Here is a 12,911-nt window from a genome sequence, read left to right on the forward strand (position 1 = left end):
CCGACATACAGGGCTTTCCCTCTGTATGTCTTGGTGTATGACTGAAGAGATTAATACCAGCTCATATTTTGTATTCCATGTTGGTATAAATAAATCAGATAAACCAAACAAGATGTCAAATGTATTTAACTTTTCACCATGTTGGAATGTTTGCTTTTGGTTTCCTGAACTATTTCTTGTGAGAAATGGAAAACCCTGGAATATGTTCTGGTTGTTCTGTAAATGCCAGGAAACTCTGTAGTTTTCACTTACATAAGAACATCACTGTGTACAGAGGGAGAAGAGCCTGCAACTAAGAGGGATTAAAACTGGCAGGATCCAGATCCTAGATCTGCCTGCCACTGATGGGCTGTCTGACTCTGAGCAAGTTTCTTGACTGCTCTATGCCTCAGTTTCCTCCTCTGGCAAACAAGGATTAAAATTGTCCTTATCTAAAGGAGATGGTGCAAGTTAAATGAGCTCACACACATAAACAGTTTAGCATGGTTCTTGCCACATAAAGGACACGATGCAATGCACGTTAGCTTTTCTTCTTACTACTCAACTAAAATGGGTTCCTGTAACATCTGAGATGGCTTTTTCTCCAGGGGTCCTTTATGCATTCTCTCTTCAGAGTTCAAACCATTCCTGTCCCCCGCAACACCCCCTCACCCCATGTATATTATCTCCTGATTCCTATTTAAGGAGGAAAGTAGGCTCAGCTCATGAGACACTCTACCCAAACTCATTCCCCTAAAAAGTGAAAATACATACCAGTTACATCATTTTCTTAGGAGGCACTGATCTTTATCCAGCTTTGAACTTTTTATTTAACCAGACAGCTTTTTGTTCCTTTCACAGAGAGCTACCTCCATCCTGAGAGAGTCCCTGGAGGCCAAAGTGGCAGTGTATGGCGATCTCAGTCCCGAGGTGGCAGAGACATACCGGCTCCTGGGCGGGGCTGACCTGGCACAGGGGAACCAGAGAGGGGCCCACAAGAAACTGAAGAAGGTAAAGCTGCAGCCCAACTAATGTGGAAAAAAACCCTCCCACCCTTCCCCACAGGTAGCTTTCTCTCCCTCCACCATGCTCTTTTTAAATGAAACTTTACAAGTGGCTTATTTATGTAAGATGACATCACTTTTGCAGTTGATCTCAGCTCACACTTTTTGGGGTAAAAGGTACAGTAATCCTCTTATGCACATAGATTTTTAAATAAATTATCAATTATTCTTTACTATGAAAATAATTTTAAATTTGTACATAGCGTAATTTATCAATCTTTATTATTTTTTTTTTATTATTTTTTATTTTTTGCGGTACGCGGGCCTCTCACTGTTGTGCCCTCTCCCGTTGCGGAGCACAGGCTCCAGACGCGCAGGCTGAGCGGCCATGGCTCACGGGCCCAGCCGCTCCACGGCATGTGGGATCTTACCGGACCAGGGCGTGAACCTGTGTCCTCTGCATCGGCAGGCGGACTCTCAAGCACTGTGCCACCAGGGAAGCCCTCAATCTTATTTTATTTTACTCTTTCTGTACACCCAGTTTATAGAGGAACTCTTTGTGTGTTCTTCTACTACTTACGTTTATTTTTTTTTAATTTGGAGTTTCTGTGGATGGCATGAGGTATGGATCTAATGTTATCTTCTTCCCAAATGGCTGCCCAGTTGTCCAGCACCATTTTATTAGAGAGTCCATCTATGCTCCAGTGAATTAACACTTTCGTCACATACTACATTTCCACATGTACTTGAGTCTCTTTCTGGATTTCTTTCTATTCCACTTTTCTCTTTGTTTATTTGAATCCCAGTACCTCATTGCCTTAATTATAGAGATTTCATAGCATGATGTAGTACCTGGTAGGATTAGACTCCCCTCGTGTTTTTTTTTTTTTTGTCTGCGTTGGGTCTTCATTGCTGTACGCGAGCTTTCTCTAGTTGCAGGGAGTGGGAGCTATTCTTTGTTGTGGTGCGCGGGCTTCTCAGTGCAGTGGCTTCTCTTGTTGTGGAGCACGGGCTCTAGGTGTGCAGGCTCAGTAGTTGTGGTACACGGGCTTAGTTGCTCCGTGGCATGTGGGATCTTCCCGGACCAGGGCTCAAACCCGTGTCCCCTGTGTTGGCAGGCGGATTCTTAACCACTGTGCCACCAGGGAAGCCTCCCTCGTGGTTTTTGTATATCAGGTTTTCTAGATATTCTGGCATCTTTATCTTTCCACATGAATTTTGGTATCAACTTATCTAGCTCCATAAAAAGTTTGTTGGTGTTTTTTGGAGAATTGTTTTATTTGTAAATGGACATTGGGAGGATTGACATCATTATGATGTTGAGTCATTCTACCAAAGAACAAGGGATGTCTTTATATGTGTTCATGTCTACTTTTGTAACATTCAGGCACATTTTAAAGTGTTCCTCATATAGGTTTTGTACATTTCTTACTAAGTTGATTTCTAAGCATATTATCTTCTTTAATGCTACTATAAGTGGAGTTTTATCCACTGTTACACCTTTCGACTGGTTATTTTTGTGTATACGAAGACTATAAGTTTCTCTGTGTTAATTTTATATTCTGCTAGTTTGCTTAATTCTTTTCTTGCTTGAGTTAATTTGAGCACCGATTCTCTCAAGTTTTCCAGGTGTACTATTACATCATCTGCAAACAGTTTTACTTTCTGTTTTCCAAGTTTTATGCCTCTGATTGATTTATTTTGTCTAATTGAATTGGTTCATACCTCCAGAACAATAATAAATAATGTGGAATAATAGGCATCCTTGCCTTGTTCCTGATCTTAATGGAAATGCCCTAGTTATTCCTCATTTAATATATGCTGGCTTTGGACAAAGATTTATATATATTTATCATGCTAAGGGAGTATCCATGAATTTCTATTTTCATGAGTTTTTTTTTAATTAGAAATAATTGCTGGGTTTTTTTTAAATTAGAAACAATTGCTGGATCAAAGGCTTTGTCAGCATCAATGGAGATAATCAGATGATTCTTCTTAGATCACTTAATATGGTACATTTTATTATAATATTGAACCAACCTTGCATTCTTGGAATAAATCCCCTTAGTCATAATGAATTATTCTCAGTGTGATGTTGATTCTGTTTGCTAATATTTATTTTTTGCAAATATTTTGTACCAATAATTGTAAGTGATATTTGTTTAAGTATCAATGTTATTTTGCTTCATAAAAATAATTTGGAAGTTTACCTTTATTTTCTATGCACTGAAGGATTTTATACAACATTAAAATTATCTAGTCTTTGAAAGTTTGTACCATGTGTAAAACTCTTTAGGCATGGTGCTTTTAGGGGGGAAAATTCCTTGACAATTTTCTCTACATCTTCTACAAACAAATTGGTCTGTTGAAGCTTTCTATCTCTAACAGGGTCATTTTGGTAAACTGTGTTTTTCTAGGTAATTATCTATTTCATTCACATTTTCAGATTGATTTGCCAAGTAGGCTCATGGATTTTTCAAATTTCTACTTTTTTAATAGTTATTTTCCCATTGTAATTCTTAGTTTTTTATTTGGATTTTCTCACTTTTTTTCTTGACTGAGTTAGTTAGTGGTTTGTCTATTTTGTTAATTTTTCTAAGAAACAGGATTTGAATTCTATGGATAAATTGCCTTCCTATTCCCTATTTCATTAATTTCTGATTTTATCTTTATTCTTTCTTTCTTTGTAACTTATTTTGTTTTACTCTGTTGGAGTTTTTCCTCTCTTTTTGAATTGGGAATTGAATTCATTTGGGGTTTTATTTTTATTGATATAAGTGTTTTAGGCTATGAATTGTCCTCTTATTATTGCTTTAAATGCATCTTATAAGTTCTGTCATGTTGTGTTTTCATTACATTAATTAGTTTTAAAATGGTGAAAACCTGGGAACCTTTAAGTAATATAGCTGCCCAAACCAAAAGAATTAACTTTAGTTCTGAGTGGGCTGTCCTATAGGTCAAGCCTTTTTTTCTCTTTTTATGACTTCTGATTCTGCTGCAAAAAGCACCAGATTTGGTAACATGTGTGGTGCCTATTTTTTAATGAGATAACATATATTTATTATCAATTAGTCAGCAGTAGTTATTGGATATCTTCTATGGGCCACTTACTGTGCTAGGCAGAACTGGGGAAAGACAATGAATAACCAAGATAAATATGCTTCTTGTCTTTGTGTGACTTTCTAGTCTAGGCAGGAAGATATATTAAACCAATCATTTCAGATAATTTTAAACATTACACATGTGCCAAAGACATTACGGTGAGGGAAGAGGTAAGAAAGGTAGCTGAGGGTGGCAGTTGCTCTGGGTTTCTCCATCCCCCACTTTTAAGCTAATGCTTATTGAGTGATTGTTATATCCCTGGCAGTGAGTTAAATGATTTTTATCTATTAACTTATTTAAGCCCTATAGTAACCCTAAGAGTTGGAAACCTCTACTCTCTGGTTTTGCAAAGAGGGAAACTGAGGCTGAGAGGATAATTGTCTCAGCCTTGATTGCAAAGCTAGGAGTCATCAGAGCGGGGATTTAGCACCAGGCAGTCCATATTGTGCAGTCTACTCTATGCTATCATCTGTTTTACAGCTTGGGCTTCCACGTAAGATTTTGTTTGAACAGGGGCTTCTTGTGCTTTAAGAAAGTTTGAATACCAGTGGCACAGTGGAGAGAATGCCAAGATAAGGATATGTAGGAGTCTTTGGGTTGCCACTGACAATACAATTCAAATTAGCTCAGGTATAAAGGAATGTCTATTGTCTTATGGTTTCCAAGAAAGCACTGACAGGCACATGATTAGCCGGACAGGAACACAGTGGAGACTTGGGAGAAAGTGCCAAGGCCAGACTAGAATGCCACCAGGGCTCTCTCTGCCCAGGAGTCCTGCCTGCTTCTCTCTGCACCTCCCCCTACTCCTCTCTCATGGCAGCATCTCCCCTCAAGATGGAAATCATGGTGACCAGCCCCCCAGAGTTTTACTTCCTACCCCTGCTGCCATTTCTCAGTCACAGCTTGGGAGTTCTCAGGGAAAAATTGAGAGGCCTGGCTTGGATCCAGTGCCCACCCCAGATCAATCAGCTGAGGCCAGGGGTGTGGTAGGGAGTAAGAACATGGTGCCTTCAAGGCTGATGGGTGGCCCACAGTGGAGGTGGTGCAAGAAACACGGTCCCATAGTTAGAAGACCTGGGACAGGGTCACTAGAGCCCCTCCCTATTTGGGGGCATGTGCATTGAGTATAATAGGCATGCCATAGCCCCTTCCCTTAAGAGAGTCTCAGTAAACCCCTAACTCTGATATTATGTGCTCAGTATTGTGCTACAGGTCCACACTGTGATCAACGGGAGAAAGGGGATTAGGGAAGGTGTCCAGATAAGTATTCCTGAAAAAGAGCATAGCCTAGCAGAGACAGGAATTCCCATGTTGGAAACGAGGTGGAAGAAGAGACTCAGGGGCAAGAGAGTGAAGCCTATTTAAGAAGCAAAAAGCGGGCTTCCCTGGTGGTACAGTGGTTGAGAGTCCGCCTGCCGATGCAGGGGACACGGGTTCGTGCCCTGGTCCAGGAGGATCCCACATGCCGCGGAGCAGCTGGGCCCGTGAGCCATGGCCGCTGAGCCTGCGCGTCCGGAGCCTGTGCTCCGCAATGGGAGAGGCCACAACAGTGAGAGACCCGCGTACCACAAAAAAAAAAAAAAGAAGCAAAAAGCAGTTGGGGTACCTGTCTGCAGAGGAGCTGGGAATAACCTCGCTGCCATGTTTGCAAGTTAAGGGGCTGAGACTTGATCCTTTAAGCTAGGGTCCCAAACGTTGGCCTGCAAGCTGAATCCAGCCCACTACCTGTTTTTGTGTGGCCCCTTAGTTAAAAATGTTTTTTTACAGATGATTATAAAATCTGTAATCATTTTACAGGTGATCATAATTGATTTGATAGAGAACACTGACTTTGAACCACAGCTAAGTGAAATTTTATCCTCCCCCCAAAAAAAGAAATCCATTATTTTCATTAGTTGAACTAGATTACCCCAAAAATATACTTATTATTATTATACTTTAAATTTCATCGACAAAAGTTTGTGGACATTTGTTTCGTTTCCTCTCTTGCTAGGTTAAGTACCTACATAGTAGCTCGATTTTATCTCTTGGCCCACAAAGCCTACAATATTTACCACCTGCCCTTTGCAGAAAAAGTTTTCTGAACCTGGCTCTAAGCATCTAGGAGCCACTGAGGGAATTTTAAGTAGGGCACAGTAGGTCTATATTTGTTCTTTGGATTTTTTTTTTTTAAATCACTGTGAGGACAGTGTTGAGAATGGAATGGAGTGGCCCAAGAATCAAGGCAAGAGGCCTCAGTTTTGTCATCTGTAAAACAGAGAAAACAGCAACCCCAAGCCCTCCTTCACTCCCACAATTGTTCTGAGGCCAGTATGAGGCAAGGTGAGTGGGGCTGCTTTGGTAAGTGCCAGGCCCTGCCCGGGTGCAGAGTGCAGGCCGCTGAAGGGCCCAGACGGAGGAAACAGAGGAGCTGTCCTGGCCAAGGCATACCACCTGCCCTTGGGAGTCTCCACTTAGCTCCTTCTTCCTTGTTTCTCCTCTGAGGAGGGTACATGGAATATGGAAAAACTCTTCTGAGGGTTCAGCCTAGACACTCAACTCCAGGCAGGGGAGGGACCCAGGAATAGGGGAGGGGTCAAATGTAGCAGATGTGCAAGAATTTGAGTTGGAGCCACACAAACCTTCATATGGCTCTGCTGACTCCAGTGGGGCCAGGCTGGTTCCACTACTGACCACACCCTGGGGGCCAGGCTTACTGCTGCTATGGCAGCTCATACATCGTTCCCAACCCTCACAGCAACCCTCCAGGTCAGACCTTAGTAGCTCTGATTTACAGACAAGGGGCCTGAGGCTCCTAGAAGTGAATTGTCTATGGGTAAGTTACTGTTAAATAAATCCCACATTTTCCTTAATGCCAGTGGTTTGCCAAGTGTGGGTCTTAAACCCCCTGCATTAGGTTCACCTTCTGAACCAGAGTCTGGGGCAAAGGGCCAGGGGCCCAGGGACCCAGGGACCTGCATTTTAGCTTCCAGGGGGAAGTTGAGAATCACTGCTTTGGGCCCCAGGCCCACCCACGGGGCTGAATATCAGCTCAGCTTCAAGAAACTCCAGGTTTCATCACTTCCAGAGCCTGCAGTGGAAGTTGGTGATGTTTTTACCTTTCATTTGGCCTCATTAACCAATCAGTCCTAAATACAATGACTGACATTTTAAAGCTATCTGGCCACTTGCCAGAGTCAGAGAGAAAAGGGTAGAAACGTGTATGTCTGCAGGTCATGGCCGCTGTGGTACACACAGTCCTCATTTCCACTGGTCCCCTCGTACCCACCTGAGGACAGGGCTGGCCGCTTCATGAACACCAGGGCACACACAGGGCTTTAAACGTGCCTCTCACATCTGCTCCTGAGCTGGACTTTCTCAGATGCCGTATTTAGTGCTGGGCTCTGCACAGCCGGCAGCAGCAGCAGCTCTCAAAAGCCACTGGCCCAGCGTTTCTCTTGTTTTTATCACAACAACAGCTGCATCCCCCAAGTTTTCAACTCTGGAGCAGGAATCCATTGAATACTGGACTTTCCAGATGTGCTCTCCTGTGCTGAATGGCCCAGGCATGGTTCTGTGGGCATGAAAAACAGGAAGGCACGAGAAACAAAGCAGACAGTGGGATTAAGTTACTGAAAAGAAAACGATAGTATTGATCTTTCTTTCAAAGGCATCTGCAGGGGAACGTTGGAGAACTCTGTTGGCTCCAGATGGAAATTTCCACTGCAAAAGTTCCCATTTTTGCAACATGGAGAACTAGATTTTCATCCAGGTAAAAAGCTGCAAACAAGAATTCACAAAGACTGTTTCTAGGTCAGAAGCATCTCAGGACTAATCCCAGACCCAGTTACCAGGGTTGGGTCCCATCTTAATCTGGCCTCCCTGTTAGGTACTGTCATCATCAGGGTTCCATCCACCGCCTGATTACTTTATAGCTGTGAACATAAACATTTTCTATAAAAGAATAACAATTTTATGTGACCTCTCTCTCCAAGAAATTCAAAGCCCGCTACGATGAATCATTTGAAGAAAGGCAAAAGAAAATGGTTTTTATTCATAGGTTGACTGTGAGAAAGCCAACGCTGGACAGGTGTTACGTGGCCACAGGTCAAGTCTCTAGAACAGACTGTCAGGTCCTTGCTGTTCCTCCAAACGGCCAAACACACAGAGCCTTCTGCAGATGGCTGTATTTTATACATGATTCATGTCCTGTCATTCCATCAGCGGCCCGCCTAGTTTCGCTTTCCCTTTAAGCCTTTGTGGTGTTTTCCTTGTTGCCCTGGATACCAGGCAATCCAGAGCCAAGTTTGGAGTCCCCGCAGAGTCCTGTGTTAGCCCGTATGGCTTTCAAGGGTAGAGTCTCATTCGTCCTTGATCCCTTGATCTTGATTTTTCTAATCATCTTTGATTAACCCACTGCTGGGCTGCAGCAATCCACCTCAGATCCTTTTTGAAAGAAAGGAAGGTCATAATGACATTGATTTCGTATACAGAATCCTGTTCTTGGTTTGAGAAGTGTGCTTGAAGACACTTCAAGCCCTCATTAGTCACTTGGAGATGTTTGTAAATTGGTTGATATAGTATAAGAATGGAAGCTGATGGTTAAAGGGGTCAAGGGTTTAACCTTCTGTGGGGAAAACATGGAGCCTCCCTTGCCTGCTACAGGCTGGGTGGAAATCAGAATTCCAGGTCTCCTGGCAATAGGATGCCCTGTGTCGTCATCTGCCAGGAAGAGTTGCTCTCCTTGGGGTCGGGCCCCCTAACTATGGCAGCCCAGGCACAGTGCCTCCCACCTTCCCTGTCCCTTAGAAAACATATAGGCGCTGAACACAGACTGCCCAGGACAAGGCTACATTTGCTATGGAAAGCTCCTCCAATATGGGAACGCTTACCGTGGCTTTGTGGGTGCACAATGCCTCAGGAGTTCCTAAATTGGCATCAAAGTCTGGAGGGTGCAGAACTGTGGGTGTGGACAGACCATCCTGGCCTGAGACCTTCTGGTGTTTGTCAAAACTTCACTGGATGTAGGAGAATTGTGAGTTTATGGGTGGATTGCCTGGGATGGAGAGAAAGGCAAAATCTCCTACCACATAAATTCAGTGTGACCTTTAGCAAGTGGAAAGAGTGATGCTGGGAATGGCAGGTGCTACTACACCAACTCAGGAGGGACTGGATGGGATGGCCGAGCTCCACATCAGGAGGGACCTGAAAAGCTTAATTTTAAAGGGGGCTCGATTTCTTGCTCTATCTGGCCCAGAAATAGGCAAACCCAGCTTTTCTACAAACAGCTGGCTGTCCACTCTAAAAACAAAGCCTGAATTTATATGTGGGTAATGCAGCAGGAGGCCCCTCCACAGGAAGTCCTGCTGATGCATTTGTTCTCCAAATATTTGTGCTGAAGTTATCCTGGAGAAGGATGATGGTAGCTTGCTCCAAGACAGTGTCCAGGGGCTGGAGCAAAGTCGTGGGGGAGTCAAGGGACGTCAGTAAAGATATAGAACCCATGGCACTTGGCAACTCAGAGGTGACGAGTGAGGGAGACAGCAAGGATGACACCTCGACTCCAAGACAGGCATCGTAGATACTCAGGGAGAGCTTTTCAGACGGGCCGCTCTGAGCAGCTCTGTGAGTGGCAGCGCCTGGGCCTCCCTCCCTTTCTCCCTCCTCTCCATTTCCCTTGTCCCGGGGCCCCTGGTCCTCCTCTATCTGTATTTCTTTCATGGGAGGCTTCCTACCCGCCTGTGCAGCAATCCTTGAGTCTCAGAATTAGTGGGCTTCCAGGTAAGGGAGCTACAGGTGTGTGTGTGTGTGTGTGTGTGTGTGTGTGTGTGTGTGAGAGAGAGAGAGAGAGAGAGAGAGAGAGAGAGAGAGAGAGAGCGGGGCTGGGTATGCTGCCTCAGACACTTGCCACTCCTCCTGCCTGGAACCCCCACCACCTCCCCCAGACCTGGTGCTCTCCACATGGCTGACTCCCCGTCCTGCAGGTTTCAACTCGAATGTCACCTCAGAAAGGCCTTCACTGACCCAAGTACCCTCTACCACTGCTGACACCACCACCCCTTTATTCTTTCATAGCCCATGTTCTTTTTTCTTTTCCACAGCTCTTATCATGAGTTGTTATGCTATGTTTGTTTACACATTTTTAAATGCCTGGCTCCCACACTACACTGGAAACCCCCATCGTCTGTTCCATCACTGAGGTGGAGTCAGGGTTGGTGTCTGGCAGGGGCTCAGCAAACATCTGCGGGAATGTGTGCCTGCAGCAGAAGACGCAGGTCCAGAGGACAAGGCTGGTTTCTGAGGGGCTTGGGAAAACCAAGCCCCACCCCCGTGTGACCCTGTTTCTATAGGACAGTGCTGTCTGATGAACGGTATCTTGGTTTGTCCTTTCACTTCCCCAAGTAAGTGATCATTTCTGCTTGCCTTGTAAAGATTAGTAAATGAAAAGTATATTTGTGTTTTTCTAAACATTTAAGACATTTCATACTTCCACGTATTTTGGCTTCTGATGTCTTCTTTTTTTCTTAATACTAACCTTGAGAATTGACAAGAAAATAGCACCACAGTTCATGTGTTCCTGGGTAACTTCTCCTCCACGGACATACTCTAGCATCAGATAATATGTATAAAGAAGAGTAGTGATTTCAGATTCTGAGCATTAGAATCATTTGAAATATTTTACCTTTCTCTGGCTTTTTCATTTCATGTAAAGACAAAATACACAGGCTTGGCACAGACCCTTCCCAGGCAAGAAAATGTCTTTCTCCGTTTTCCATTATTGAGTTGCATAGCCTTGCAACTGAGATGGCTCTTTAGCTGCAGCCTGGCTGCAATGCCTCTGTTAATACATAGGATGTGTCCCAGCAGCACTTTCATTGTTGGAAATTTCCCAATAGAGATGATGATGTGATTTCAGGACTTAAGACTGAAGGTTGAGGGAGAAAAGGAGGGCTCAGGCACCCCAACCCACTTCTGCAGGGCGTTGCCATGACTAGAAATGGCCCTGAGTACCAACTGTAGATTTTCAGAGATCCCCCCCAAAATCAGAAAATATGCTTCCTTGTGAGTTCAGGTTTTCTAAAACTGTTGTGATTTTCTAAAGCCAGAGTAGACTGAGTCAGCTAACCTCCAAACCGCAGCTGCCACTGAGCCCACACAGGGCTCAGTCCACACAGGGAAGGGTGCGAGCTCTGGGGCACAGAGGTGGGCTGCAGCCAGGGGGACAGCAAGCCGGTGCCTCCTATCCCAGATTCCTTGGCTCCTGGGCTCCTTAGAAACCTAACTTTGAAAACTCAAAGTCGTGTCAAATATAATTTTTAAGGTTCTCATCAAATGCTTAAGACTGTGTCTTAACTCCCCTGGCTTTATGAATGACACCTAAGAGAAAGCAGCACCTGGGGGACAGCACTCTTTCTGCTATTGAACGTGCCCAGATTATGACGGTGGAGGTCTGTGACACTGCACCCACAATGGAGCTTCCCTACCAGAGGTTTCAGTAGCCCTGTGGTCCAGCCATGTCCTAAGGTTGTCATATAAGAATTTCATCAGTTGACCTTTTGCTTTACTTACTTATTCATTCATTTAGCAAATATTGCATCTTAGGTGCTAGGGACTGTGCAAGGCCCTGGGACACAAAGGTGAGCAAGACAAACATGGCCCCTTTGGGGACAGCTTGCAGACTGCTGTGAAAGCTCGAGTTCCCTTTTGTCTTCCTGCAGGGAGAGAGAGGAAAGCTCCTTGTTTGGTATCTAAGGTATAATAAAAACACAAGTGACTTCTCCCAACCCCTGCAGGTAAAATCAAAGAGAACACAAGCAATATAATGGCTTCCTAAACTTCATCTGGATCCTCAAAATTTGTTTTTTGTCCACTCAAAAGGAAAACGAGAAACACCCTTTGGAGGCTGATTTCAGACCAGAGTGCACTGGCCTCCTTGGAAGAATCTGGAGAGTACAGAATACCTTTATTTATGATGGAGAATGTTCTCCTATCGAGGTTTGAGGAGTTCTTTACTTAGTTCAGCAAGATGTTTACAATGCCTGGCTGCCAGTAGGTTCAATTAACATTTATTGACTTTGTCTCTAATACCTGTTTTTAACAAAACCTACCTCACGCAAAAATGCTTAAATTTAGCTAAGAGCCACAGAACACTGAAAACTTCAATTTATGTTTCTTAGATAAATATATAGCTATGTAAGACGTTTCCTAGTAAAAGTCAGTCATGGATTATTACACTTTTAAAAAAACGTAGCATTTGGGGCTTCCCTGGTGGCGCAGTGGTTGAGAGTCCGCCTGCCCATGCAGGGGACACGGGCTCGTGCCCCGGTCCGGGAAGATCCCACGTGCCGCGGAGCGGCTGGGCACGTGAGCCATGGCCGCTCAGCCTGCGCGTCCGGAGCCTGTGCTCCGCAACGGGAGAGGCCGCAATGGTGAGAGGCCCGCGTACCGCAAAAAAAAACAACAAAACAAAAACATAGCATTTGAAGACCAGTTCAATTACTGGATGAACCACGTTTTCCTGTCTCGGTGCCTGGTATGGCCTCCCTGGGCACTGTCATCACAAAAGGGATTGGGGCTGAGGGTCTGTTTCCCTCTCCTGGTTGACATCCCTTTACATCTCTTCCCTCTTCAGCTACAATTTTGGGCAAAGTCCCTTAGTGAGTATAAGTAGCCTTAAAAAAAAAAACCCCTAATAACACCAGAAAGAGAAGAGTCTTGACTGCTGGGGCATAGGGGGTAGGATGGGGATGGGCTCACCTCTCTCTGGGCTTGATTATTGAAGAGGGCTGCTTTACCCAACCACGACCCTCTCTCCTAACTCCACTCTCTCTACTATCGTAACACCCC

The 12,911-nt window shown here is 44.4% G+C and overlaps 1 protein-coding gene across 1 annotated transcript in view; it reads left to right on the forward strand.

Annotated features, from left to right (window-relative positions):
• TTC23 (tetratricopeptide repeat domain 23) overlaps positions 1-12,911 on the forward strand; it is a 78,630-nt gene that overhangs the window by 61,671 nt on the left and 4,048 nt on the right. Inside the window, exons 8-9 of the mRNA XM_082833949.1 lie at positions 841-990; positions 9,466-9,588. Of these exons, the coding sequence (XP_082690075.1) occupies positions 841-990; positions 9,466-9,588 (273 nt within the window). The remainder of the gene's footprint in view (positions 1-840; positions 991-9,465; positions 9,589-12,911) is intronic.

This window comes from Leucopleurus acutus (genome assembly GCF_964270905.1).
Source record: "Leucopleurus acutus genome assembly, chromosome: 1".
NCBI classification, from domain to species: Eukaryota; Metazoa; Chordata; class Mammalia; order Artiodactyla; family Delphinidae; genus Leucopleurus; species Leucopleurus acutus.